This window comes from Drosophila navojoa, chromosome 3 (assembly GCF_054131105.1).
Source record: "Drosophila navojoa isolate 15081-1374.11 chromosome 3, UAZ_NAV_1.0, whole genome shotgun sequence".
NCBI lineage: Eukaryota > Metazoa > Arthropoda > Insecta > Diptera > Drosophilidae > Drosophila > Drosophila navojoa.
In genome coordinates, this window is record NC_142891.1 from 28,419,152 (window position 1) to 28,446,848 (window position 27,697).

At 37.9% G+C, this 27,697-nt stretch overlaps 2 protein-coding genes and 2 long non-coding RNA genes across 6 annotated transcripts in view; 1 reads left to right on the forward strand and 3 right to left on the reverse strand.

The window, feature by feature from the left end:
• B4 (imaginal disc development protein B4) overlaps window positions 1-15,937 on the forward strand; it is a 62,898-nt gene extending 46,961 nt beyond the window's left edge. The window contains exons 3-6 of one of the 2 annotated variants that reach the window (XM_089257605.1): window positions 7,342-7,838; window positions 10,539-10,924; window positions 10,988-11,378; window positions 13,280-15,937. In XM_089257605.1, the coding sequence (XP_089113731.1) occupies window positions 7,613-7,838; window positions 10,539-10,924; window positions 10,988-11,378; window positions 13,280-15,582 (3,306 nt within the window). In that variant the 5' untranslated portion in view covers window positions 7,342-7,612 and the 3' untranslated portion in view covers window positions 15,583-15,937. Of the gene's footprint in view, window positions 1-7,335; window positions 7,839-10,538; window positions 10,925-10,987; window positions 11,379-13,279 lie in introns of both variants that reach the window. The other variant, XM_089257606.1, reaches the window with a different exon arrangement.
• Window positions 1-27,697, reverse strand: part of LOC149091958 (uncharacterized) — a 150,378-nt gene that overhangs the window by 52,251 nt on the left and 70,430 nt on the right. The window lies entirely within an intron of this gene.
• On the reverse strand, window positions 4,238-5,088 carry LOC149091960 (uncharacterized). The gene is made up of 2 exons (XR_016196379.1): window positions 4,580-5,088; window positions 4,238-4,541 (listed from the first exon to the last, which is right to left on the reverse strand). It is a non-coding gene; the product is annotated as an uncharacterized LOC149091960 (long non-coding RNA).
• The window catches only part of LOC115563943 (uncharacterized), a 31,949-nt gene continuing 24,191 nt past the window's right edge, over window positions 19,940-27,697 (reverse strand). The window contains exons 2-6 of one of the 2 annotated variants that reach the window (XM_030387686.2): window positions 25,056-25,163; window positions 24,002-24,200; window positions 23,757-23,935; window positions 22,474-22,645; window positions 19,940-22,414 (exon numbers count right to left, since the gene is read on the reverse strand). In XM_030387686.2, the coding sequence (XP_030243546.1) occupies window positions 21,336-22,414; window positions 22,474-22,645; window positions 23,757-23,935; window positions 24,002-24,200; window positions 25,056-25,163 (1,737 nt within the window). In that variant the 3' untranslated portion in view covers window positions 19,940-21,335. The remainder of the gene's footprint in view (window positions 22,415-22,473; window positions 22,646-23,756; window positions 23,936-24,001; window positions 24,201-25,055; window positions 25,164-27,697) is intronic. The other variant, XM_030387687.2, reaches the window with a different exon arrangement.

Sequence of the window (27,697 nt, forward strand, 5' to 3'; positions counted from 1 at the left end):
AATAGCAAAACATGACCAAGAATTTCAATATATTGTCTGGAGAGATTCTCCAAGTAAAAAACTAAAGAACTTTAAGCTTACCACAGTCACTTATGGTACTGCATCAGCTCCTTACTTAGCCACTAGAGTTCTTTTAGACATAGCCAATAATTGCAATAACGCAACAATTAAAGAAATAATTAAAACAGATTTTTATATGGACGATCTTATGACAGGCGCTGAGTCCATACAAAACTGTAAAGAAATTGTTGAATGTGTTTCCAGTGAACTAGCAAAAGTAGGATTTAATCTGAGAAAGTGGATTTCAAATAAATCAGAAATAATTGAAGAAATAGACAGAAATGAAGAAAATAAGGTGTTAAGCATTGAAGAGAATGAGTCAATAAAAACATTAGGTCTACAGTGGGAACCCCTCAAAGATGAATTCAAATTTAGTTTCACTGACAACAATATTAAAACAATAAATAAAAGAACAGTCTTATCAACACTTGCTAAAATATATGATCCCTTAGGGTGGTTAGCTCCAGTGACCATAATAGGGAAACTGTTTATGCAAAAGCTATGGCTAACTGATAAAAAATGGGATGAAGAACTATCCAAAGAAGAAATCAAAGAATGGAAAGAGTATCAAGATAATTTGAAACATCTACAAAACCTAAGAATACCTAGGTGGGTCAAAATACAAAAAGATATTGAAGTACAGTTTCATGGGTTTGCTGATGCTTCTGAAAAAGCCTATGCAGCAGTAGTATATGCCAAAGTAGGTAATTCGGTAATGATATTAGCTAGTAAATGTAAAGTTAATCCCAAGAAAAATCGTAAAACTATTCCCAAATTGGAACTATGCGCTGCCCATCTTTTGACAAAACTCATTTCTAAAATAACAGAATCGATTAAAATTAATGTTGAAATCTTTGCGTGGAGTGATTCCACTATCACATTAGCTTGGATCCAAAACGGATTGAATAAAAATAAATTCATTAGAAAAAGAACGGATGAGATTAGGAAAATGTCAGAAATTAAATGGAATCATGTAAAATCAGAAGACAATCCAGCAGATATAGCATCCAGAGGAATCAATACTTATAAATTAGTAGAATGCGAAATTTGGTGGAATGGGCCAAAGTGGTTAGCCAAATCAAAGAACCATTGGCCAAAAGAAGAAGAAAATGTAGATGAAGAAAAAATAAGTGTGAACACTATGATAGAAAACTCAGAAAAGAATATAATAGGTGAATTAATCAAACGATATTCTTGTATGCAAAAATTACAAAAAGTAGTAGCATTTATTATTAGATTTATTAAAATCATAACCAAAAAAACGATACAAAAGCCACAAAAATATATAACAGTAGAAGAATTAAATAACGCTAGAATATTAATTATTAAACAACAACAAGCATGTCAGTTTAGAACAGAAATAGGAAAGCTGTTGGGGAAAAAATATTTACAAAATAAGAGTAAAATAATTAGTTTGAATCCATTTTTAGATGAAAAGGGAATACTTCGAGTAGGAGGAAGATTAGAGAAAGCTAGTATTGGATTTGACGTAAAGCATCCAATTATTCTTGACAAATGCCATTTAGTTAACTTAATAATTAAAGATGCGCACACTATCACTCTGCACGGAGGTATTAATGTAATGAGAAACTATATTCAAAGAAAATATTGGATAATTGGACTCAGAAACTGTCTAAAGAAATACTTACGTAATTGTATTACATGCACTAGATATAATCATACACCCACACAACAAATAATGGCAAATCTCCCTATGAATAGAATTACAATGTCATACCCATTCTTGAATACGGGAATAGACTATGCAGGGCCTTATTATATGAAATGTTCTAAGTATCGTGGGCAAAAAATGTATAAAGGGTACATAGCATTATTTGTGTGCATGGCAACAAAAGCTATACACTTAGAAGCAGTTAGTGACTTAACGTCAGATGCATTTTTAGCTGCAATGAGAAGATTTATTGCAAGGAGAGGAAAATGCTTAAACATATATTCTGATAACGGTACAAATTTTGTAGGAGCAGCTAAAAAACTAGAAAAAGAATTTAAGAAAACAATTCAAGAAAATACAAAAATTTCTTCAACGTTAGAAAAAGAACAAATAAAGTGGCATTTTATCCCGGCGGCAAGCCCTCACTTTGGAGGAATCTGGGAAGCGGGAGTAAAATCAGTAAAATATCATTTAAAAAGAGTAATAGGAGATAGCAATTTAACCTTTGAAGAAATGACGACACTATTATGTCAAATTGAAGCAGTCTTAAACTCCAGACCTCTATACACTACAGGGGATGATATCGATAATATCGAAGTACTAACTCCAGGACATTTTTTAATAGGTAGACCCACAGTAAGTGAAGTGGAGTCAACAGGAGAAGAAAAAATAGGAAACCTAGATAGATGGAAACTGATCCAAAAAATGAGGAGAGATTTTTGGAATAAGTGGAAAAATGACTATTTATATACCCTTCAGCAAAGAAATAAATGGAAAAAAGAGATGCCAAATTTAGAAGAAGGGCAAATAGTATTAATAAAGGATGAAAATTGTCACCCTGCTAGATGGCCACTAGGGATAATAAAAGAAGTTCACAAAGGCCAAGACAATAAAGTTAGAGTCGTAAAAGTTAAATCTCAAGAAGGGTTAGTTACACGACCAATCAATAAAGTATGTCAGCTAGGTGAATTAAAAAATGAAGACTCAGACCTAAGAAGCACAAGACAATCTAGCAGAGGGAAAGGAGGATCAAGACTAAAAGTACTAATGGCAATGCTAGTCTTAGCTCTCTTCTGTCAGGTATCAAGTGCAGAAGTAACGAAAAGCGATAAGATAACAATTTCAAAATTAGGTAACAACTCAGCAATCTATTTAGATCCAATGGGTGAAGTAGAAATAGTAACCTCATCATGGGATCTAATTATTTACTATAACCTAGATTCATATTTTAACATGTTAAAGAGAGGGAGTGAATTAGAAGGGAAAATGAGAGCAGTGTGTACGAAACTACAGAGTTTCGAGGACCAATGTAATATAATACTAAATAATACAAAAAGACGAATAGCAGAATTAGAAGATAATAACAAACTATTTATACTACAAAATAAACCAAGAACCAAACGTGCACCTTTCGAATTCATGGGCTCATTATATCACTTGCTATTTGGGATAATGGATGCAGACGATCGAGAACAAATGGAAGAAAACATGGTCAGTTTATTAGACAACCAACATAACATAAAAAAATTGAGTGAAAAACAGACATCAATAATAGATTCCACAGCAAATATACTCAAAAGAACCACTGAGGAAATCAATATTCATTTCAATGACATGAATATACGTATAGACAATATGACAGAATTGCTAAAAGAATCGTATTATGTGTATAAGGAAGCAATTAATTTCTTTATGATAACAAATCAATTAAATGCCTTAATTGAAGAATGTGACAAGATTCAAACAGGGGTAATAAATATGCTGATTGACATAAATCATAGCAGATTAAGCCCGGTTATATTGAAGCCTTACCAATTTGGGGAAGAAATAGCCAAGATAAAAGAAAGTTTGTCCGAGAATTTAGTCTTACCAGGGAAAAGGACAGGTACAGAACTAAAAGAAATATATCAATTACTTACAACGAAAGGAACCTTTATAGACAACAAAATAATAGTTAACGCCAAGATTCCGCTATTCAGCAGATACCCATCTCATTTACATAAGGTTATCCCAATACCAGTCTACAATGACGACCAAATGATAATGGTACACCAAAGAACAGAATATTTAGTGTATAACTTCGAAATTGATTCTTACCACTTAATGGCCGAAGCCACATTAAATAAATGCAAAAAATGGCAACCAAACAAGCTCATATGTGAAGGTAACTGGCCCTGGGATAATGCCAACGATAACAGCTGCGAAATATCACCATTCAAGCCAAACCGACCGGCGAACTGTATCTATCAAACATTAGTTCATTCAAAAACATACTGGGTTGAATTGGAAGGTAAAAGTAGGTGGTTATTTAAAGTACCGATTAATGAAAAGCTAAGCGTACGATGCAAGGGAGCACAGCAAGAACTAATAGAATTACCAGAACAGGGTGTGTTGAAAATGAAATCAGATTGCACAGCTCGATCAGGAGATAAGACCATAATAGCTCATAATAATGATATTCACACTGAAAGATACGAGAAAATCGCACCCTCATACGTAGGAAAGATTGTTGACGTTCCAAAAATAGTTTGGAACCCATTAGCACTGTCAAGAATAAATCATACGAAAGAAATTGAGCATTTACAAATAGCAATACAGCAAATGAAGGAGAGCCATATAGAATTAAAAGGGCTCCATTTTCATCACATATCAGGTCATGCTTCTATGTTAATAAGTATTTTGATTGCATTAATATTAATCATATATACAATAAGAAAATGTAATGTAAAGAGGCGATTAAAAGCTATAACATTTCCTGGTCCCATATAATTTGAAATATAAAAAAATATACAGAAAAATACTCGATAACCTGCGCGTTATCCGACAAAAAAAAATTTATTCGATAACCTGCGCGTTATCAAACTAATATTAAAATAAAAACAAAAAAGCAAATATATTTTTGGCCCCTCTGGCAGAATGTTTGAAAACATGCGAATACTGGATGACCTGCGAGTCATCGAACAAAAAATAAAAATTTTTACAACCACAACATTTTTGGGCCCCTGGCAGAATGTTCAAACATGAACATACATAATAATAAAAATAGAGACAGTACTCGAATAACCTGCGCGTTATCCGACACAAAGTAATAAATATGTCATCGCTTAGTTGCAGCGACCAATGCAGCGTCTAATATATGTAAATGTAACGTGAGCCTGGGCCCAAAGATTCAAAAAAAGGGACACTTAAGTAAACATCTGGGCACTTGTTTGTGTGAGAAAATGCACCCTTCCAGTGACTGGAAGTAGTTTTAAGAGTCTCTGTTAGGTATATAAGAACTAGGATTTTAAGCAATAAAGAGTTCAGTTAAGATCTTGAATTCGGCAAATGTGGAGTGTTTTTCATTTTAACGCTCTAACAATCCTAATCAAACTTTCAGAACGTAATCATGTTTAAATGTGTGTATATTTCGAAGCACAAATCTCTAGTGCTTTAAACACGTGTTTTACAAATTGAGGGTGAAGGGGGCGTGGTATCCAAAATCTGTAAATGTTTGTATTCATTATATATAAATCTGAAGTCTCTAGGTCCAAAAGTGTTGACATTAGGCTGAAAAACAAAATCAAAACTAAACCAAAAATAAATCAAAACTAATCTAATATCTTAAACTTAATTTATTGTAATAAAAATAGTTTTACGTTAAATATGATACCCTTCAATCACATTACTTCAAATATCATTTGAAAAAAAAAAAAACATTTATTAGAAAAGCATGACACAGTCTAATGTGGAGCTCGAATTTATTTCCGGAGTAAGCAAACAACCTTCAGACCGAATTATATGCACACCATTTACCTCGAAGTTTTTATACACTTACTTAAGGCTTTGATCTTTCGATTGACTGATATTTGGTTCACATAATATATACATACATACTTATATTGTGATAGCCCCAAGATACGATTGTCAATCAAATTTTTCGCGAATATTCTTTAAGCAAAAATACAATTTTGCTCTCATGCTGGAGTATCGCACTTTCATAGTCTACAGAACAATTGTATCTTGAAATAAATATCATAAAAGAAGGGGATATTCAACTTTAGGAACCATTTTATAGGGTTGTAAAAAAAAAAAAAACAGTTGCTTTTGACTTGATTTGCTTTGTGTTGTATTTCAACTCTAAAGTTTTATTCGAACAATAGCCAGATATTTGACAAACTGTACTTCCTCCACAAGTAAAAGTGAGACAGCTGTATTCGGCGAACCACTGTGAATGGATGTCAGCAAAACGTCACTCAAAGTGCACAGAACTGATGCTCAACAGCTGTTTCCTACGTACATACGTATGTATGTATGTATGTATTGTATGTATTAATTATTATATGCGCTTAATGTCAAACAAAACTGAAAGTATAGCATTTATTTTAATATATTTCAATGGTATTTTGTAGAACATTTTCAACAAGTTAAGTTGATGTCGCTCAAAAAATCTTTGGGACTGGCGAATTTGCAAAAAGATTTCAATTATTCGTGTAGTTTGTTACCAAATGTATGCATGTACGTGCGAATGTACGTATGCATGTATTTAGTTGTTGATAGTACTTTGTCTAGCAAATTTAATTGATCTAATGAAAAAAGTTGGGTTCGCAACAGACGCTGAATGTCGACAGATCGCTTAATTCAATCCGTCATGCGGAACAAATACTATGTGTGTATGTCATACATTGAATGTATGCATATACATATGTACATATATAGATATATGTTTACATATATACAAACAAATATATCAATGAATTTTGGCTACTTGCCTTTGAGTGCGCTTTGCCAAAAATATGACAAAAGCTATGAGACCCTTTCTAACAAAGAATATAAAAACAAAAGCCAAAGCAATAGCAATACATACATATGTACTATATACTATGTACAATATACTCCTACATATACATACAAACGTTTATGTATGTATGCGTGGTATAACGCCAAATGTCTCGCCTGACACAGTGACGCCCGCAACATTGCCGTCGCGTATGCCCCCTTTTCGTTACGTCTATGTCGCTTTTTTTTTAAGATGACGCGCAGCGGTCGTTGTGCTGCTAGACGTTGTGACTAGTCCAAGCGGTTGGTTTGTGGGTGCTATAGATGTAGTAGGGGCAGAGAAGAGAGCGCGCACATTGATAACAATTAAGGTGCGGGGCGACATTGAATAAGCTGTGACAGCACAACAAAGCGGGAGCCAAGAGAGCGAAAAATAGTGAGAGAGAGAGAGAATTTCAATCGCAGCTGGGTGATAACGTCGTCATCGTTGCCTGTGTTACGCAGGCCAATTTTAATTTATGCACAACACGTACGTATATACATATTTAAGTATGTATGTATACATACACTCATAGCACATGCACATGTATATAAATACATTTATAAATATATACAGATATACATACATACGTATTTACTGGTAGCACACACAACTCGTTCGCTTGCTCGCCTGCTCGCCAGCTCGCTCACTCTCTCATTTATTATCAACATCTTTTTTATTCACTTTTGTGCTTTGCACATTTCGACATTGTTGTTTTTGTTATTTATTTGAGCGCTCACTTATGTAAACTCTTCTCTCAATTTTTGCTCTCAATGACTCGTTACAGAAGCAGCAACAGCAACAGCAACAGCAACAGCAGCAGTAGCAGCAGCAACGACAACGAGAGTCTGCTGGGAGCGTGGTGGGCGATCTGCAGTTTGGTTACGTTACTCAGCTTGGCGTCAGTAAGCTTTCGACAGTTGACAACACGAGACGTGTTAACGCGAACGGTAGTAGAAAACCGACGGCAACGCGTCGCTGCTGTCGGCGCAGTCGACGTAAACGCTAGCAAAAATTGAGGGATTATACGGCGCATCGACAAAAAATAAGAAAAACACACACATACACAAATAGAAGCTAAAATGCAACGCACTAACATTGAATTCGAGCGTCAGCGTCATCTGGCCAATTGGCTTGTGAAAAGCAGTCCGCACATGGCAGCTGCTGCAGCAGCGGGCGCAGCGCCACCCACGGCAGGAGTGGTCACTGGAGCTGCTGCAGCGGTTGGCGCAGCTGTTGCTGGCGGAGGTAGTGTGGCAGCTGTAGTGCAAGGGGTGCCCGGTAATAGCTCTTCAGTTGCTTGTAACGGTAAGTGAAGAAACAGGGGAAGCTATGTATGTATATTTTTTCGGTGTGAGCATTGAAAAGATTTACACATGCTCATATAACTACACAATACATTTATATGTATGTGTGTAAATAGTGCATACAATCGAAACGAATGCAAGGCAAGGCACGCGCTACAAGCACAGAGTACAACCGTACGTGATTGAGAGAGAAAGAGAGTGAGAGAGAGAGAGAGAATAAGGGAGCGCGCGTGAATGAGAGCAGGCGCAAGAGAGTCGATGTTTTTACTAAATTTGTTTGATTACGCCTTTCAGGCTGTAGTTGTTGCTTTTACTGCCGAATGCATTTTCTGTCCTCTGTTGCTTCTGCTTCGGCTTCGGCTTGAAGAGCGCGCGCGCTGTTCGCTTCGCGTAATTTCACAAAACGTGACGACAACGCAGCGCACGCCTCGTCCGCTTCGCCCAATGTCTCTCGCCTACGACTCTCGCCTAATGGGCGAGCACTTGGCACAGTTGCTGTTTTTGTTGCAATTGATATTTCACAAAAGATAAGCGCAATTGCAAAACGTTTACTTTTTCTCTTTCTTCTGCTTCTGCCTTGCTTGCAGTCTACAATCAGCTGCGAATTCATGTGTATAGGTGTATTTACAAAGCATACAAAAAAATAAATAAATACAAAAAATAAAAATTAAGTCAAATGTGCGCAATTAAAGTGAGTAATCGCTTCACCGACCTATAAAGTAACAGAAACATCAGAAGCAGCAGTTGCGAATCACCACCATACAATGGGCGGCAATCGAACAATGAGGAATCAAAATCAAGATATTGAGTTTAATTGAGCTTTTAATTTTATAGATGATCAATTCGTGATCATATAGGTACGCCATAGCTTTATGTATTTTTAGGTTCGATCAGTTGCAGTTGGAATTATCCACAGGAATTATCCGTCTAAATATCGTATGTTATCGAGTTTGTCCGGGTCTTAAATCTATGTACTTATTATTCACTCTCGATTTTAAAGGTGAATGATCGATCAACTTAACAACACAAAACTCGAACCCCAATAATAAATATTTAATATGCAATATTAGTCTTTGGTTTAATGTATAAATTAAATAAATTAACATATTTTGTACTTGGCTTACGCATAGACTGGAATATCTGGTTTTATTGTAGAAAGTTCGTTCATCGCGGCAGCAATGAATGGACTTGGATTTGATTGAAATTCAATTAAAATTCAAATACGAACATTTTAATTATTATAACGTACTCAAAAAGCATACAACACCGTTAAGCGTGTAATAAAATCCTACAAATCGTAAGATCATTGTATATGATTGTAAATAATTTATTGATCCTTTCATTAATCATTATTATTATTGTTCTTCTAGATATCGTTTTATGTAGATTTATATTGTTAATATGACTAAAGTAAAACCACTCAAAAACTAAAAAGTCAATTTATTAATATATATTTATTCAGTGTATACATATGTACGGATGTCAATTTGTTTTTATAGAAAATACTAATTTAAAAATGTGTCAATATATTTGAAGACAAGATGTACAATGATGTTTAGCTTGACATTTAATTATGAGCTGTCAAAAATGTTTGTTTCCATTTTGCGCTCTCTTTAACCACTGTGCTAATTCTTGGACTAAAAAACCGTAAAACTTTTCAGCGCTTGGCAACAGCTTAAAATTTCACTGCAATTGCATTTGATTGTGTATTTCTGTGTGTAAGTTTGCTGTGTGGGATTTTCCCCAATGCAGGGCGGCGACAATTAGATTTATAAATATATATATGCTTGTACATATATAGATATAAACGAGAATATATATAGACTATTAGCTCACTAATGCACTTGCCTGTGTGGTTGGGCTACCTGTTTCTGATGCTAATACCCTTGCCAATAAGGTATTCGAGCTATGCTATTAAGTGTGAGACAAATGGTAAATATTTATAAATATATATGCGCATATATGGTTGTTTATACACACATACATGTATGCATGCATATATGTATGTATAGACTCGGAATCCAATCCGGACACTCGAAGCATATTTATACCTTAGTTATTCAAATCAGATCTCAATGAAAATATACGGTGGTATCCAGTTATGACGACGCTCAAGGGAACAACGATTTTCCGTCGCTATACCCGGAGGACGGCTAAAACCAGAAGGCAAAAAACAAAAATTTTTTTTTAACGGCTGTCATGTTTGACATAAAAAATCAATTTTTTAATCAAATCTACTTCAATAACATGGTATAGAAACATATGTGACGGTGACGTAGACAAGCTAGGGTACTGATCACTGAAAAATACATACATACATACATATGTACATGCATTTGTTTTGATTCTTGAATGACTGAAAAATATGAAAAGAATAGTCGTCGGGATAGACCGGTTGTCGTTAAAACGGATACGTATTAAGAAGAGGATCTTTCATATAAGTTTGTACGGGGACCGACCAAGACATCGAATTTTCGTTGATTTAACCGGATTCCACTGCATTTGTATGGATACCCCTGAAATTTAAATATATTTAATTTTTTTATAAATTCTATTTTAAAACAAGTTAACAAATATGTAGACAATTGCTTAGCAAGGGTATTTTATCTTCGACTTACCAATGTACATTTGATTGTTTTCGTTTGTGTTTATTTGATAAACTGATTGTTTTTTTTTTTTTTTTTTCTTTTCTTTTGTTCAGGTGCCCCACCTGGCGTACATCACGGCCACAAGGCAGCGGCGTTTGCTGTGGCTGCTGCTGTCGAGGCACGGAACCCGAAGCTGCGTCGCTTCAACTCCCACGACACCAGCTCCAATATGTTCTCTGTGGCAGATTTCGAGAATGCGCGACTGGCGCGACGCAACGAGATTGAATTGAAGCAGCGGCTGGCACGCAGGCAGCGCAACAGCGCCAATAGCAGCTACGGCTTGGCCAACAGCGGCTCCAACAACAATAATATCAACAATGCAGGTGTCTATATGGCCAGCAGCAACGCGGGCTACAGCGGCTTCTGTGGGGGCCTCAATGGGAGCGGCGACTACTCCACCGGCGACAGTCAGAACTCCAAGTGCAGCAGCAGCAGCGAGGTAAGCGCAAAGTTCTCAGTTCACCCTAAGCGAAGTTCGTCTAATCAAATATTCCATTAGCAGGACCCGCTTCCCGCTGATGTATTCCTGGAGCGGTACTCGCTGCCGCGCGTTGTGCGCATCTTGTACAGCAGCAAGAGCTCCAACGAGACTCTGCAGTCCAGCTCATCCCATGGCTCCTCAACAGCTGCATCGAGCAACTCCTCGACAGGCGTGAAACAGCAGTCGCAGTCGCAGTCGCAGTCGCAGTCTCAATCGCAGTTGCAGTCTCATTCGCAACAGCAAGGGAACGAACCTGGCACCAATTCATCCTCTAGCGTTGGCAGCTGCCCCCAGCCTGGCCACGACGAGCTCTTTCTTCTCTATAGGCTTGTGCGTCATCGTATTATCTATCATGGTCACAATGCCAAGACGCAGCGCAAAAAGTGGGTACTCATACCCCAGGAGTTTCCAGGTGAGTCAAGGAAAGAACTCTTCCTCTTTCCCGCCCGCTCCCGCGCCATCTCATTAGTTGAGTTTAAAAATATGCGTGACTAGCTTATTCATTAGCCATGATTCATGCAGGCACGCAGGCAGGCGGTGAGCGACAAATTGAGAAATGATCTAGCTAATAATAGAGTTTCATTTATTCGGATACATTTTAGAGGATTTGCAATCGCATGCAATAATACGAAGATTACTAATATGGCACAAAAAATGACCCCATTCAAAATTCTCAATTGTTGTGTATAAAGGTAAAGGCATCTTGAAAAATACTGTATGCTGTCACAGTCACAGTCACAGTCACAGTCACAGTCACAGTCACAGTCACAGTCACAGTCACAGTCACAGTCACAGCCACAGTTAAATGTCGAACTCTGCTTACAAAATAAAGTTTGCATTATAAAAGTTGCAGAATTTTTTATATAACAACAGAAGAAAATCATCATAAAATGTGAACAGCTGAATGAAGTTAGATTTGGATAAAAAAACGTACGAAAAGAATTTTAGTAGTGAGCTCTACAAATAGAGTTAGTCAACTTGACTTATTCGTAGTTCAAATTATTATCGTTGAATACAGATTTGTTAAGTGTTTGCCTGCATTGCCAGTATTTTATTTTGTAATTTCTGAATTTCGTTTTCTGAGGTAATTACGTAATTGGCATGCAAAACGCGTTGCTTTCTCATGACTAATGCCCGACGTTATAATAAGTTGGCTAATATTTGTATTTAGTGAGCTATTCAAGCTTTTTAGTGGCCCAGAGTGCATTGATTTAGAGTTGGGCTACGATGCGCTTTAGCTTATATGCGTGACAGGCTGTCTGTCGGTCGGAGTCAGTGGGACGCCCTCTGATTCGGAGTTGCACTAGAATATAATCATCGGGGTATTATGTAAGCATTACGACTGCCTCTGCCTCTGCCCCTGCCTCTGCCTCTGCCTCTGCCTCTGCCTCTGCCCCTGGCTCAGTCAGTGCCCCTGCGACAGCTACTCTAGCCCATTGTTGTCGAACTCGTGTGACTTTTCACAGCCGAACTCAACAAAAAACGCGAGTCCAATGCAGTGGGCAAAATGGTAATCTCCCAATTGCGTAATACTCTACGGCGCATCGCTAAAAAATTAAAAATAATCAAAAAAACGAGTGTCTAATCAGATATTGCAGTAGCTCTGAAAGTGGGCAATCGCCAACAACGGTAGCAAAGCGAATAGCAATTAAGAACTTTAGATCTATGTATTATTTGATTTCTATAAAACCAAACGAAATGAGCTGTAAATTCATTTGCCTATATTACTTTAAATGATATTTCTATATATCAAAAATTAAATTAAATTAAATTATTTTATATAAAGGAATTCGCTAGTCAATTATAATTACCCCAACTTTAAACATGTTGCAAATGCGTGATTTTTTGTTAGAATAATTTCTGAAGCAGACAGCCATCAAAGACAGAGCCTTATAAATAGTTATGCATAGTTATTTTAAGCTGAAGGTAAGCCCCCATAACACTGTGCCATTTATAGGACCTGTCCATCACAGTCTAAGCAGTCCATCACGCCGAAGCAGAGTCATTGAGTTACAGAATCTGATATATACAAGTAGCGTGCCCTTGCTAGAGCTCTAGCGATTAAGGATGCTGAGTCTTATCCTATATAACTGAATAATTAGTAACAACAAGTGCAAGCTGAGCCACAGTGGCTTGACTGGGTTTGTGTTCCCACGGAAACTGCAGTCTCCTCAGATTCTCTTAGCTTACCTATCTGTGTATATATGAGAGCTGTTTAAGGTAAATGCCTGGTGTATTCTACCTCTACACACTCGACTACAGATTGTATTGAAATGGATGTAAAGCGACTCTAATTTACCTAATTGTTTACAGGGTATTTCTCGCTGCTGAACGAAAAGGGACTGCCGACAGCCACGCAGTATGTCTCGCTAATGCAGCTGGTGCGCGAGCGCGTCTACAAGTTTGCCTCGGTGGACAATATGCCCGCCTTCACAGAGTCCTCCCCGCCCGGGGGTGCTAACGGGGCGACTAGTCCCACCCATGAGGGTTGCCTGCCCAGCATCAAGCAGAGGCCGCAGTACGTGAAGACGACGGCGAGGGGAGGGCAGGTGTTTAAGCTGCTCGCTGTCTTTGAGGACGGAAAGCAGGAGCATCATGGGATGCAGCAGCACCATCATCATGCGAATGCTCTGAACAGCGTTTCCAAGTCGAATTTAATAGCTGGCCGGGACAAGGAGAAGGGCCGCTATGCGCAGCTGCTGAACGAGCAGAGGCAGGTGATGTATGTGCCGCTGGCTACCAAAGGGAAGTTCTACGAGATCGAGCCGGGCATACCGCAGCTGCTCCAAAAGATGGGCGACACGCAGCGTAAGCTGAATCCGGAGTGTGTATATCGACTAGGCGCCTTGGTGGCAGCGGCCAAGCAGTTGCCTCTAACGCTGCGCTACATCTCGGGGCCCGCTGGCGCTGAGATACCCGAGCAGCTGTGCATAAGTCGTGTGAGCCGGGAGGATGTCATCATTGGCTGCCCGCTGGACGAGCTGGACGGACATGGCCAGGTGCAACCGCAGCAGCAGCTGCAGCTGCGCAAACTTTACGTCAGCCGGGAGATGCAGCTTACCAAGAGTCTACTTGGCTTCGATACGGAGCAGCGCATGCTGGCCAATGCCCAGGTGCAAAACATGCTCAAGTTTTGCCAATTCAATTGCGATCAGTTTCTCAAGTTGGTGGAGATCGAGCTGATGCAGCCCAACGAGCGCTCAGGCAGCAAAACGCGCGAAGGTCTCAAGATATTGAAGCCTTTGCATCTGCCCAAGCTGCTGCGCCGCGAGAAGAGCAGCATGGCGGCCACGTCGGCTCATGAGAAGGAGGACTCCATCATATTTCTGAGCAAAACGGACTTGGAGCAACTGGAGGCTAAGGAGGCGGCCGCAGCAGCTGCTGCAGGCAGCGAGGCATCCACTCAAATCACACCAAATCGTATTACAGAGCGCATGAAGGTCTTTCAGTCCACCAAAAAGAAATGGTTTCGCAAGCAGGAGCACCAGCAGCACCAGCACCAGCAGCAGCAGCAGCAGCAGCAGCTGGATAAGTCCCAGACGGAGCTGCAGCTGGATGTGCAGGCCAAGCGCTTGAGCATGGAACGCTATACGGATATGTCCAAGCTGTTGCAGGAGCGCTTCGGCAATGAGGAAGCAGTTGCTGCCTCAGCTGACACGCAATCGCTGCACAGCGAAACGGAGACTACAACCTTAAGCAATAGCATGGAACGCAGCTCGATGCCCAAGTCTCTGGACACGCTGCTGCAGAAGTCGATGTCCTTGCAGGACATTGAGTTGCTGAACGGGCAGCGCGGTCAGCAACGACCTGATCTTCTCGCAGCGCACACGGATGCCATCAGCGAGGCTGGCAATGAGCTGGAGGATGTGGAGAATCAGACGCCGCCGCCACAATCCTTTATCACCGAGAAGCTCTACAATGAGTTTCATGTGAAGACACGGCAGTACAGCAAGTCCTCCAGCAGCTTGCACCAGCTGCGACACTTCTCGCTGCCCCAAAAGATGCAGCTGCACGAATCGGAGCCCGAGAAGCGCAGCCAGACGCAGTTCCGGGCCCAACAACAGCTCCAGCTGGCCAAGGAGCCCGTCACCGGACGCCGTGCAGCTGGCCGCGTTTCTTTGCTGGGCGGCTTAGTTGCCCTCTCGCCTGCAGCGCTGGTTTCACCGACATCGCTGGTGGAAGACGATCTGCCCTACTCTAGTGTACGTGATTCTCTGATCATGTCCAGCTTGGAGAGCGCGGAGCAGCAGAGGGAGCCAGCGCCCACTTTAACTGCCGCCGTGGACCACGCCAAGGAGAATATCTATGCCGAGATCTGCGCATCGCACACCTGCGATGGCTTCCCGGGCACCACGCGGCTGACACAGCTGCCGCCGCACCACGACGATAAAGGAGAGGATAGAGAGGATTCAGTGGATGATGATGGAGATTACGCCTCACTCAAATATCTGCCGAATGGATCGCAGTCTGTCAGTCGGGTTGAGATTAACTGCCCCACTGCTAATACCTCGATTAGCTACCACACCGTCTACCTAGGCGAGGAGCCACTCGGGGAGCAGCATGTGACCACCGTGGAACTAGCTGGAGAGGATAACATATACAATACGCTCAAATGATGATTCTTGTGATTTCGGAGGCAACGGTTAGCCGGCGCCCAGGGGTTATTCTGAATGTGAAAGGACAATGCGAATTCTATATACATATATATATATATATATATACATTATTTAAATTAACTCGTTAAGCGAACAAAACTGAGAAGTAGTATTTATACATATATATCATTATTGTATATAAACAACCCGTGTGGAGCAAACGTTCTGCAGTGCAGGCAACATTAGAAAGACCCACATAGTAAATAAGTGTAGAATTACCCAAATAGGACAGGAGAGTATTTTCAAGATGAACAGAATGGTATTGTTTCAAACAAGTCACAAAAAACAAATACTGAAATGTGCAAAAAAAGAAAAATCGAAAGCATCTTGGTGAAGACAAAAAAATAAATACATAAAAATAATACAATAAATAAGTCAATTTGTGGAAGGACTATATATTTTTAATGATTTTCTAATTCGATTCTTTGAAATACTTTGTTTGGAATAATTGAAAGAACATTTGAAAGGAATTTAATATTTTGTATCTTCAAAGTTCACGAAAGTGGAATTGTAATTAAACAAAGTTTATATTTTTGGAAAGTGAATAGTTGAATGTAAAAGCTTTATAAATTCCATTTTAATTAAATTTCTATTTTAAATGCAACTGAATATATGAATATTTAAACAAAAATTTGAAAATACCAAAAAAAAAAAATATATATATTTTTATATATTTTGGTTAAAAACATTAGAAGAACATTTCAGAGTAATTGTCAAATAATATATACTTAATACTTACATTTTTGTTAGTACTGAATTCCTTTCATTGTTTCTTATGGATTTGATCCATCTTATGTATTATTGAGTAGATTGTAATTGTAAGCGAAAAACTTGTCATTCAATTGAAGAAGGTTTTTCTCTGCTTTATAAGCAGCTACGCCCCACCCCGCCCGCTCCACAGACTATATCTAAAATACACGAAAAAAAAACAAAACAAAACAAAAAATGAGATCAAGAAATGACAACTCAATTTGTAATATTATATTATATAAGGAATGGAAGACAAGCAATTTGTATTGTATATAAGCTTAATGAAATACACTCGAAACATACGCATAAAATGTCAAATGAAACTGAATGTTGAAAACTTGCAATATTATACAACTGTATACATTACTAACAAATATCATATATACCATATACACACACAAATGATACGTACATACATATAAAACTAATTAAATGTATGATCTATATGCTTAGATATTAGATATATCATGTGTAGAAATCTTAGCGCAAAACCTAAGGTATTATTAGCTTGTAGGCAATCAACAAGTCAAATCAAATCAGAAGCGCTATATATACATATGCGTAGATATAAGTATATAATATATATATATATATAAATATATATTATATATATATATATATATATTTATATATATCTGTAGGGTATATTTTCTATGCTTATGTAATATATAGCTTGCAATTTAAGGACTAACCTCATTTTGGTCCATTTTTAAACGATCTCTCGTATTTGTCGCTCTGTTCAATATATACACATAGATATATCCTCTATTTTTTGGCAATAGCGGTACGGCATGCTCTAAATTTTCTGTATATAACAGTTGTAATAATTTGTCTGTTTGTCCGTTTATGCTAATTATTATTATTATTACTATTTTTTTTTTTTTTTTTTTTTTTGAGTGGTAAATAACTGGTTAGAAGTCTCAAATGAATTATGTTCTAGTCCTCAGTTATATATATATATACTAGATATATATTTAAATGCATTCATATGGATATATATTTTATAAGACATGCCTCACTGTGCGAGCGTTTCGGCCTGGCTGAAAGATATGCAAATTTATCGATTTTCGTTTATTTAAAAAAAAATATTTAGCAAAGATTTTACTTTAATTTCGATTTGAAAACCAATAGTTATCGATTGATTGATTTCTGTATGGATATCTACATTTTAAGATTATGTCCACTTAATACAAGCATAAATTATGATTTACAAAAGAAACAATCATGTTTTTCCTTTGAAACTAATATTTGAGTATCAGTTGTATTTTATTTCGCAACTGTGATTTAATACTATTTTTGTTTTCAGTCTCTTTTTTATGAACAACTGCAGCCACAATCAACTGTAAATACGCTTCAATATTTAGTATATATAGACTACATATAAGATATGTATTTACGATCATGAAAACCCTGTAAAAACTAAAGCAATACTCACAAAAAAGCTATGATACTAGTTGTAAAGCCGATTCAGCTAAATGCAGTTTGGATGCGTTTACGAAACTGAGAGAAACCTCTGTAATACTACAGTTAGAAAGAGCGTACGTTTAGATATAATACTTTGGACATTGCATAGTGGCTTTTTTGTTGGTAGATACTAAGTCAGGCTTCACTGTAGCGCAAGGGTGATACAATGTATGTTTGTGTGAATAGAGAGTTAATAGTAAATATAGGATTTGTATCTATATAAAAAACTACCCGCCAGCATATATATCTGTAAATGGTATATGCATATATATGTATATGTATATATATACATCTGTATACAAATTGGTGTGATAAATCAATGTCTTAAAGATTATTTAATCTAGTTAAGTAAACGCGGCTTTGAATTTGCTTTTAGAGCACTTGTACGTATTCACTTGTATGTATGTACACACACACACATACATATATATATATATATATACATATATAAAATTCACAAATTCGACTATGAAGAACGGGATAAGGAGATAAGAAACAAACATTGCTTTAATGTGAAACATACAATACATATTTAATGTCATCTAAAAAGATTATAAAGGTTAAGAATTTTTCGAAAGCTAAGCAAAAGCAATTTTCAGGGATTTTTAAATGAAAAGGCGTTAAAGACAAATATGTAAGGATAGTTTTTTGGTCAAAATGAAAACCTAGCGCCCTAAATGCCGCCCGTTGGCCTTTTGAAGCAGCTAAGATAATTATGAACCGAGTTAAGATCAAGTTCCGAGATCCATGGAGAAGCAATACTACATTTTTTCAATAGAGACCACAATTTTAAAAAGAAAAATTGATTCATGTATACATATACAATATATATAAATATATATGTATATGTATAAATGTTTGATGAAACACAAACATTAAAGATTTAGTAATCATGTTTTATTCGGTGTCTACGTTAATCCCTAGAAATGGCAATTAATCAATTTAGAATTCAAACATTAGTAGTTCTTTAAATGTCAACAAAACCCACAAAGAGAAAAGTAACAAACTTAATATAAAATAGTTCAGGATATATGTATATAAATATCTGTGAACTCCAAGCACTTCTTGGATGCTGCTCCCAAATTATAGGTATTATTCACAATGTGTAACATTTAATCGATCATGATGATAAGTATAATGATGATGTATTGAGAAGCCAAGTCGTGTGACAAGGCAAGACTGAAATGAGACAAAAAGAAATGTTTGGTAATGGGTACACAAAAATATATAACTAACTGATACTGATATTATTGTTGTAGTAGATCCTTTGATATGTATAACACAAACACATATATGTAAGTGTGCAGATAAAATCGAAATCCTCTTTTTAGTAGCTTGCGTGAGCCCCATTTAAACGCCTCCAATAAACTCTTAGTATACTGAAATATTTCAATTCTACGTTATACCATATGCATATATATAAATATTTATATGTATATGTAAGTAAAACTGAACTTTGGCAAACACAACAAAATTTCAACATATACAAAATGGAATGCATGAATATAGTAATACAAACATTTCAATACTTGCGTTTATATTATGGATCTTCTGCCCTATTATAGCTTGTTCACATAACAGATATGGGATGACAATTCTGTTCGAAATATTCAATGCAGTTCGCTACGCCCATCAACAGGAATTTATTTATAATAAAAAAAGCGAATTATTATTTTGGTTGCATCCTTGAAGAGGTGTTAACTTGATACTTTTAATAGTTTATCGTCCTTATCGAGATTGCCGATTCCAATTATCCTTACATTTTTTAGTTTAATTGCTTTAAAAATGTAGGAACTTGCTTAAGTGCGCGCCAAAATTTTAAAAAGGATAACACATGCAACGAACAGAACAGCTAACATGGATAGTTAACAGAACTGCTATTTGCATAACCACTTGAGTGATGTTGGTAATGTACAGACTTATCGAAAGTTAACAGGCTCATCTCTGTCGGCTGCTAAGTAGCAGAACTTTTTAATGTTAACCAGAGCGATTGAGTGATTGAATGAGTCTAACAGTGGCTAGGCAGCAATTGCAGTTGCCGTTAAGATGATTCCCATTTGAAAGTACTGCTAAAAGAAAAATTGTATATGTGAAGACTTGTGAGTTAGGTATTTGGTTTTTATTCTGCACATACATATACTGACATACATACTAATTCATATATTGTTTTCATTATAGTTCTCTATTAGCTTCATCTGTTTTTCGTTTCTTTCGTTCGTTTTACAGGCTTTGCTTTTTTCATTTGCCCATTTTCGCAGCTCTTGCTTTGCTCTTACTTTTTATATCCGATTGTTTGTTACATTTGATGATTCCTAATCTTGATTACTTTCGGATTTATTGTTCCAAAGTTGCATTAGTTGATGCTCTTAAAAAAGTGCCTTAAGAAGTGAAAAACGAATTGATCATAAAATCGAGTAAATGTAAAAAACATAAGTAATTTCTTAAATTTTAGTTATTGCATTGCGATTAGGCAGAGTAAAAACGGGTATCTGCTTGCATACAGACCATTGACTGTATTGCTTAAGAGCTGTCATTTAACTTAATCTGACACATGCATTTCTAAAATCTCTGTTAGATCTGGGCCTTCTGTTCTAAATATATGTTTATGTTAATCGATTTTCATCCGCTGCATTCAAGCATCGACATTCAATTTCGGGCTGCGTACAAATCTAATTTGTGACACATACATACATGTTATATACACATACATATATATATATATTTGTGTATAATGTTCGCTTCTACACTGGCCATGTACGAAGAATTAGCTATTTCTGTATGGATATTATGTTAGTTGATCAACTGGACGACGGCTTTCTTTTTTTTTTTTCTTTTAGTTCGGTATCGATTTCATTTTATTCGTTTCATTTTGTTTTGTTTATAAATATTTTCTATTATTTGTTGTATATTTTTTTGTAACGATATGTTTGGTATACAAACTTTATAATACCCTGGACTGGCTAATTAAGGTTTTAGATTTTAGACAGCGCGCGAAATGTCAATTAGGCAAATTTATCATTAGCTGAGCACCTGCCATACAGAAATATACTACATATACATATGTATATGCATAGATATACATACATATACGAAAATTGTTAAAATATATAGATCTATTATACATTAATAATCGGAAAATAGACACTGAAAGCTTTTTATAAGGGTTTTAGTCATGCCCGGAAATACAGAGAAATTTAGAAAAGTCAAAAGTCACGGGTATACTATAAAATGCATTCCGAAAAGGAGGCAATATATCGGAGCATGACTGATGGGCGTTTATGTGGCATATTCTGGTATTTCCATTCAATTTTTTTGTGGCACATTCAAAATAGAGTGCTATGTAGCTGCAGATACGCACACACACACACACACACATACACTCGCACTCGCACATACACTCACACACGCACAGGCATACAGACCTACATATGTATATGTATACATATATGTATATATATAGGCTATGTGTGGCTGCATGAAATCCTAACTAATATTTTGTTTTACTGGCCCAGCTTTGAGGGACTGAGCACTAGCTCCGGCTCCAGTTTGCTGGGCAGCAGCAGCAGCTGATTGCCACGCTCCGCTGTGAGGCTGGCGGATGACGGCTGTGATTTGTGACCCGCTGACGTCGCTCTAGCTGTTGCTCCGGCTCCTGCTGTGGCTGTTGACGAGTGGGCCGTCGCTGGCCTGTGCAATGGCTGCAATATGCTCAGACTTGTTGTGGCCATCCTTGACTGAGGCTCCAGCACCTGGCCGGGTATGCTGGTTGTTGCTGCTTCAGCTGCTGCTGCTGCAGCTGTTGGCGGCGCTGGCAGCGGCAGCAAACTGATCGTCGTCGTGGTCGCAGTGGTGCGGCTGGCAGGCGACCCATAGGCGCTGCTGGAGCCAGTTAGAGTCATGCCCAGAGGACCACGCACCGTAGCTGTCGCTGAATAGGTGTGCGGTAGCGCTGGGGGCAGGTCGTAGCTCATCGGCTGCGACTGGGAGCTGGTGAGGCGTGTGTTGTAGGTGTTGCTGCTGTTGCTGGTGGTGGTGGTGGGCGTTGTTTTGGGCGTGGCGCCCGTCGAGATGCCCTGTCGAGTCTCACTGAATGTTGCCGTTGAGCTTTTGAGCCGGGGTATGGCGCCGCTGCTGCTGCTGCTGGGCAGGGTTGCGGGCGGGGGCAGAGGCTTGGCTGCCACTGTGGGCGTGGGCGCGTCCATGAGCGAGGTCTCCTCCACAACGACGACGGCATCGAGTGAGTCTCGGACAGTGGACGAGGAGGACAATGACTGCGACTGCTCCAATTGTGTGTGCTGCACGTCCTGCTGCAACTGTTGCTCCGACTGCTGGCGTTGCTGTTGCAGGGCAACGCGTTGGCGCGACAATTTGCTATTGGGTCGCTCGTCCACGGTGCCCAGGGTTGTTGCTTTTGTCGCTTTGGTGGTACTACTCGTAACGGCAGTTGTTGTTGTGGTTGCTGTAGTTGCTGCAGCTGTACGTTTAGCAGACTGCTGCACATGCTCCTCCCGCTCTTCATCACTCATCTCGCACATATTCAGCGCCGTTTGCAGCTTCTTCATCTCGAGCGGCGCATCTGCTGTGAAATTAACAGTAGAATAGATTTAAGTAGATAAATTATTTTTTTCATTCCCTCACCTCCCATATGATCCATGCTCTCCGGCTCGTTTATAATGGGCACCACGCGGTTTATGGCCGTCTTCTGTTCGTTCTGCATGAAGAGCGATGTGGTTGCAATTTGACGCAGTGCCTCCATTCCCTCATTGAGCATCTTGCTCTGACTGCGCTTGTGTGCAATAGGGTACTTTGGCTGAAAGAAGGCAAAAACAAATAAGACAAGATCTTCAGTAAATTATTACTCTCCATTGAATATTTAGACTATTGCGTATTTTACGCTTAGCCCATTGAAAACCAGAAATCTGGGTATAATGCTTTAGTGAAAAGTATGCAACAGGCAAAACAAAGAATACATTTTCTTGATCAGGCCAACGAGCAGAGTCGATTTGGTCCGTCCGCCTGAATGTCCGTCCGTACGTCCGTCAGTCCGTTTGAACGCGTCGATCTTAGAAGACATAAGAGCTAGACACTTGACCTTTTTTAGACCGTAGATGTAGATGTGTTATCAATTAAAAACCCTTTCGAAAATCAGTAATATAATTATATCTTCTACATCTTTAAAGCTATAGTCTTCAAATCCGTAAAGAGCGTATTTCAAATACTAGAGGCCTGTGCTTTGGCAAATGTACGCATTTTAATAATATTATCACAACCTTAAAGTTTTATGCAGAAATTACATTCACAAGAAAAGTTATTAGACAATTAAATTCCCATAGTAAACCCACACTGCAGCCCATGCATGTTTATGCGTGCGTGCATATGTGTGTCTGTGAGTGTGTGTGTTTCTTGTGTAAGAAGAAAGAAGCAAAGAATTATTGAAATATCAGTTGCTCGAAGGGTTCAGGGGAACTCCTACTCGAGCAGTCTCGACTAGAGCCTTCTTACTTGATTATATATTGATGGCAGAGCTCGACACTATCCACTGATCAAGCGTGAGCCATAAGTCAAACATAATGGAATCTCAAATGACTAACGCAAACAGTGTGGATACAAACACCGTATAAAAAACCAAAATCCTTCAAAATAGCTGAAGACAATGGATAGAAAATTTAATTAATAAGTGATGATATGTTGCTATAAACCCCTTGGTAGAATACCGATAATGTTCGTCTAATTAGGACATCTATGAAAGTTTTTAGGTTTCATCAGATAAAATGGATTACTACCGTGCAGCAGGATGAATAGTAAGTGGGATTTTTATTTAGTTCATTTACTTTTCCCATATATATATATATGCTAAGTCTGTTTATTTCGCAACAGATTTCCATAACTTGAGCTTATCGCAGTGCGTTTTTGACACTTACCTGAATGGAGGGTCCACGCGCTATGGAAACGCGTTTGCTCTCGTTGCGGAGCAAGGAGGTCGTGTGATCCGCATCGATCTTGTTACCATTTTTCTTGCGGGCCTTCTTGCTGGATGAGATGCAGTGGGATGGGCAGATGCAGAAGAGGATGCGTAAAATGCAACAGATTAGACCCAAACCTGGATAAGGAAAAGCTCAATTGAGACGGATTGCTTTATGGAGAACCGGTGCTACAGTTATATTGCCTATTAGAGAGGGCCCTATAAGTCTTAGTTCCACTGTTTTAAAACCCTTCTCGCCGGTGCCGACGAACGCGATGACCAGACCCAAGGCAACGGTGCCCAGGCCGACATAGAGAAAGGCATTCGCAAAGGTACTGGGTCCACGTAGTACGCCCAGAAAGTCCTCATCGTCCGACGAACCGCCCAATGAAGCATCTTGGATCTGCCGAGCGAAGCACATGGGCATGCATAGACGTATATGTATTATTAGTGGTCTATCCAATGATATTCGAGTGCTGTCCCAATGAATATATAATGGTGAACTTCTAACTGATGATCAGTAATAACGTATGATTCTATTTAGGATGTTAGTAATAGAAATGATCAATAACCATATATCTATAATTTCAATTCATATAGGCATTTCCAGCTAGACATCAGAAATGAAACACATCTTAGATTATACAAACACACATTTGCTAGACTCTAACGATGCGAGATAATGATAATAGTATTTGTTGGTATATGATTATTTGATTTCTTTATCATTTGGAATTGCCCATATATCAATGTCTTTATAGAATTTTACATGATTATTGTTGATAGGGACAGCACTCAGCTCTGTATCAGATGCATGAAAATCTTAATTATTGTGAAAATATGTATTTTTTTTTATTATTTTTTTATTTTGGGGCTTGACAAAGTAATGGTTAATGGCTATTATAAGTTTGAATAATCCTGAAGCCACCTGGCGTCCAATGCCCTGAACATTTGCGAGAGAGGTAAGAGAGAGAGAGAGAGAAAGAGAGCGAGAGCGAGAGCGAGAGATAGGGAGCGAGGTGTGATCGAGAAAAAGAAAATACATAAATAATGCGCTTGGAAAGGGAAAAGACGGTGTGCGAGAGATCAAAAGAGAAGAGGAATTGCACAAATTGCTGATTGGTGAATCGGTGAATCGGTGATTGTATATATACGTCTATATGGAAATATAGACATACATATTACACATATTCATATAGGTTGTTGTTAATGAGTATGTACACGGCGCTATGTGAGTGGCTCTACGTGATGAACTTACTCGATTGCGCTTCACCCAGCGTCGATGGCAGGTGGCCTGTTGCTGTTGCTGCTCCTGGACGCTGCAGCGACGGCCGCGCTCCAGCCAGGCGGCCCGTCCCTGAGCGCACTGTGCAGATCGACATACATAGATATATATATATGTGTGGGCACATATATGTATGTATATATATCGATCGGGTGGTGATCGGATGATCGATTTTGAGGTATATGTGGACAACGAGAGCATACGAAACATCAAAAGGCGAGTTTATCGTTTATCGATTACAGCGATGACGACGTATACGACGCACATACACAAACACACAGCCACCCACATACAAACACACACACACGCGCGCACGCACACGCAGATTGTGGTGGTGGTGGTGGTGGTGTTGTTGTTGTTGTTGACGGTGGCAGTGGTTGTTTGGTTGTTTGGTTGGTTGTTGTGGTGGTGTTGGTGGTGGGCAAATGCATAGAAAATATATACAGTTACTGTGGTTAGTTCGACTGTGAGAGAGCGGTGGTATATTTCATATTTATCTTTCAATCTTCTTTCAATTACTAATATATATAAATATTTATTCGAAAGCATACAAGAAAAGTAAATCAAAATAAACTGAATAAGTACAAACTCATTTCACAAATTCAACGACTAATGCAAAAGCAATCAAATATATATATATATATATATATATATATATATATATATATATATATATATATATACATATATATATACTCATATATACTCATTTTGTAATATATATAATTTTCAATCCAATTTCAAAATTCTACTCAATTTGATTTCACAAGAAAGTTTTGCTTGCGGTTAAGAATTCGCCATCAATTACAACAACAATATATTTAATAAGAATAAAAATAACAAGAATAATGATAGTTATAGTAAAAATACTGAGCTGAGCCAATTGGATAAAGATTTTGGATTTCATTCACTTTCCTTTGACTTCTCACAGTATTCGTAAATATTTTGGCAGTTTTCTTTAAAATGCATGAACACACATCGATTAGGGTTAAACAGTAAACAGTAAGGAAACAGATTAAGGGATAAGCACAGTAAGACTTAATCTTAGGATATTTTGGTTAGGTAGAAAGAGTGAAAGTTGAAATTAAAGTTGAAGTGAAACTTAACAAATAAATAAAGAAAACAAAGTTTCAGATTAAAGAAGCAACTTGAACTGCATTCCAAACACAATTAAGGTAATCATAGCTCCATATGCATATATCTTTTATTAAAGAGAAGCATAGACATGGTCAAGACGTAGTTGATAGCGTTAAATCTAAAAGCTCATTAATAGTATATACATATATGTATATACATTTCATTCATCATATCAGTCATGCAAGTAAAAAAGGAAAGGAGAATCATCGCGAAATATATTCATGGTCGCCTTTCGATAAAGCGTTTTCCAATATATTGTATTTCATGGATCGTTGGAATGTGTCTCGATTTGAAGCAGTTTGAACCACTGTAGACATGACATACAATAATCGTGATATATGATATATATGATTTATTTATTTGCTTTTTAAAGTAAGCTTTCTGCTAAAGTCAGACAAACAGAAGTCAATGCCATTTTAACCTGCACACACTGATAAATCTAATCATCAACCCCCCCACACACACACACACCTAATAATGACCGCGACTTGCGGGCGCTACAGAAAGCCTCAAGACTCTATAGTCTCTGGCGATAAACAAGGCTCTGCCTCTAAAGCAGCTACAAACTATGCTGCGTGTTGGTAATAAGGCAAATAAAGTGACACACAAATACAGACACACACACAAACACATACGTACACAGTGCGAGTGTCCTATATATAAAGATGAGATATATAGGTGTCGCCCCTATATACACACATACACACATACACACATACATACATATATAGCATTCGGTGTATGCGAAAGTCTCAGGTTGCACGCTCGACTTTAGTTTCCGATTCTAAGGTTTTCTGGATACCCTATAGCTATTTGATAAGGTATTTGGAGCAATGTCATATAGATAAATACATGAAAGAATGACTGAAATGGAAAAGTGGAATAACAGACAGAAAGAAAAACTATGAAGCTTAATAAGTTTCTTAGAAGAAGCTCATATTTCTTGATATGTTTTATTTTTTTTTATAGAATTATAATCGTTTTTTAGTTTAATGTCTTCTTTATCATATTTCGATTGACAGCAGTTAGAGTATCATATGTGTTAAAGCAACAAATATTGAAATATCTGTATATTAGATTATCGAATAACTTGTATAATAGATTTTATTTTTGAAATGTGGCGAAAAATAGAACTCGATATTTATCGATTCTTTGATCTGTGATTAAAATAAAGCACATAAAACTGGCACAGATAAACACTAACCAAAACTAATCCTAATATGAATTAGTTCCAAGATGACTACGAACATTTTTCGAAGCTGAAGTTTTCCTCATCGTCCACTTCAAATAACATATTTATGAAAGTGAAATTAAATGACGCGGTATCATACAGTCAGGCACTGCCGTTTGCTTTCTCCTGTACGATTTCTGTTTCTCATTTCCAGTTTCGTTTGCTTTTCGTGTGCAAAATCGCAGCCACATGGACACTATCGATCGGCCCTGGTTGGAACTGTGTGTAATGCCCCGACTGTAAGCAT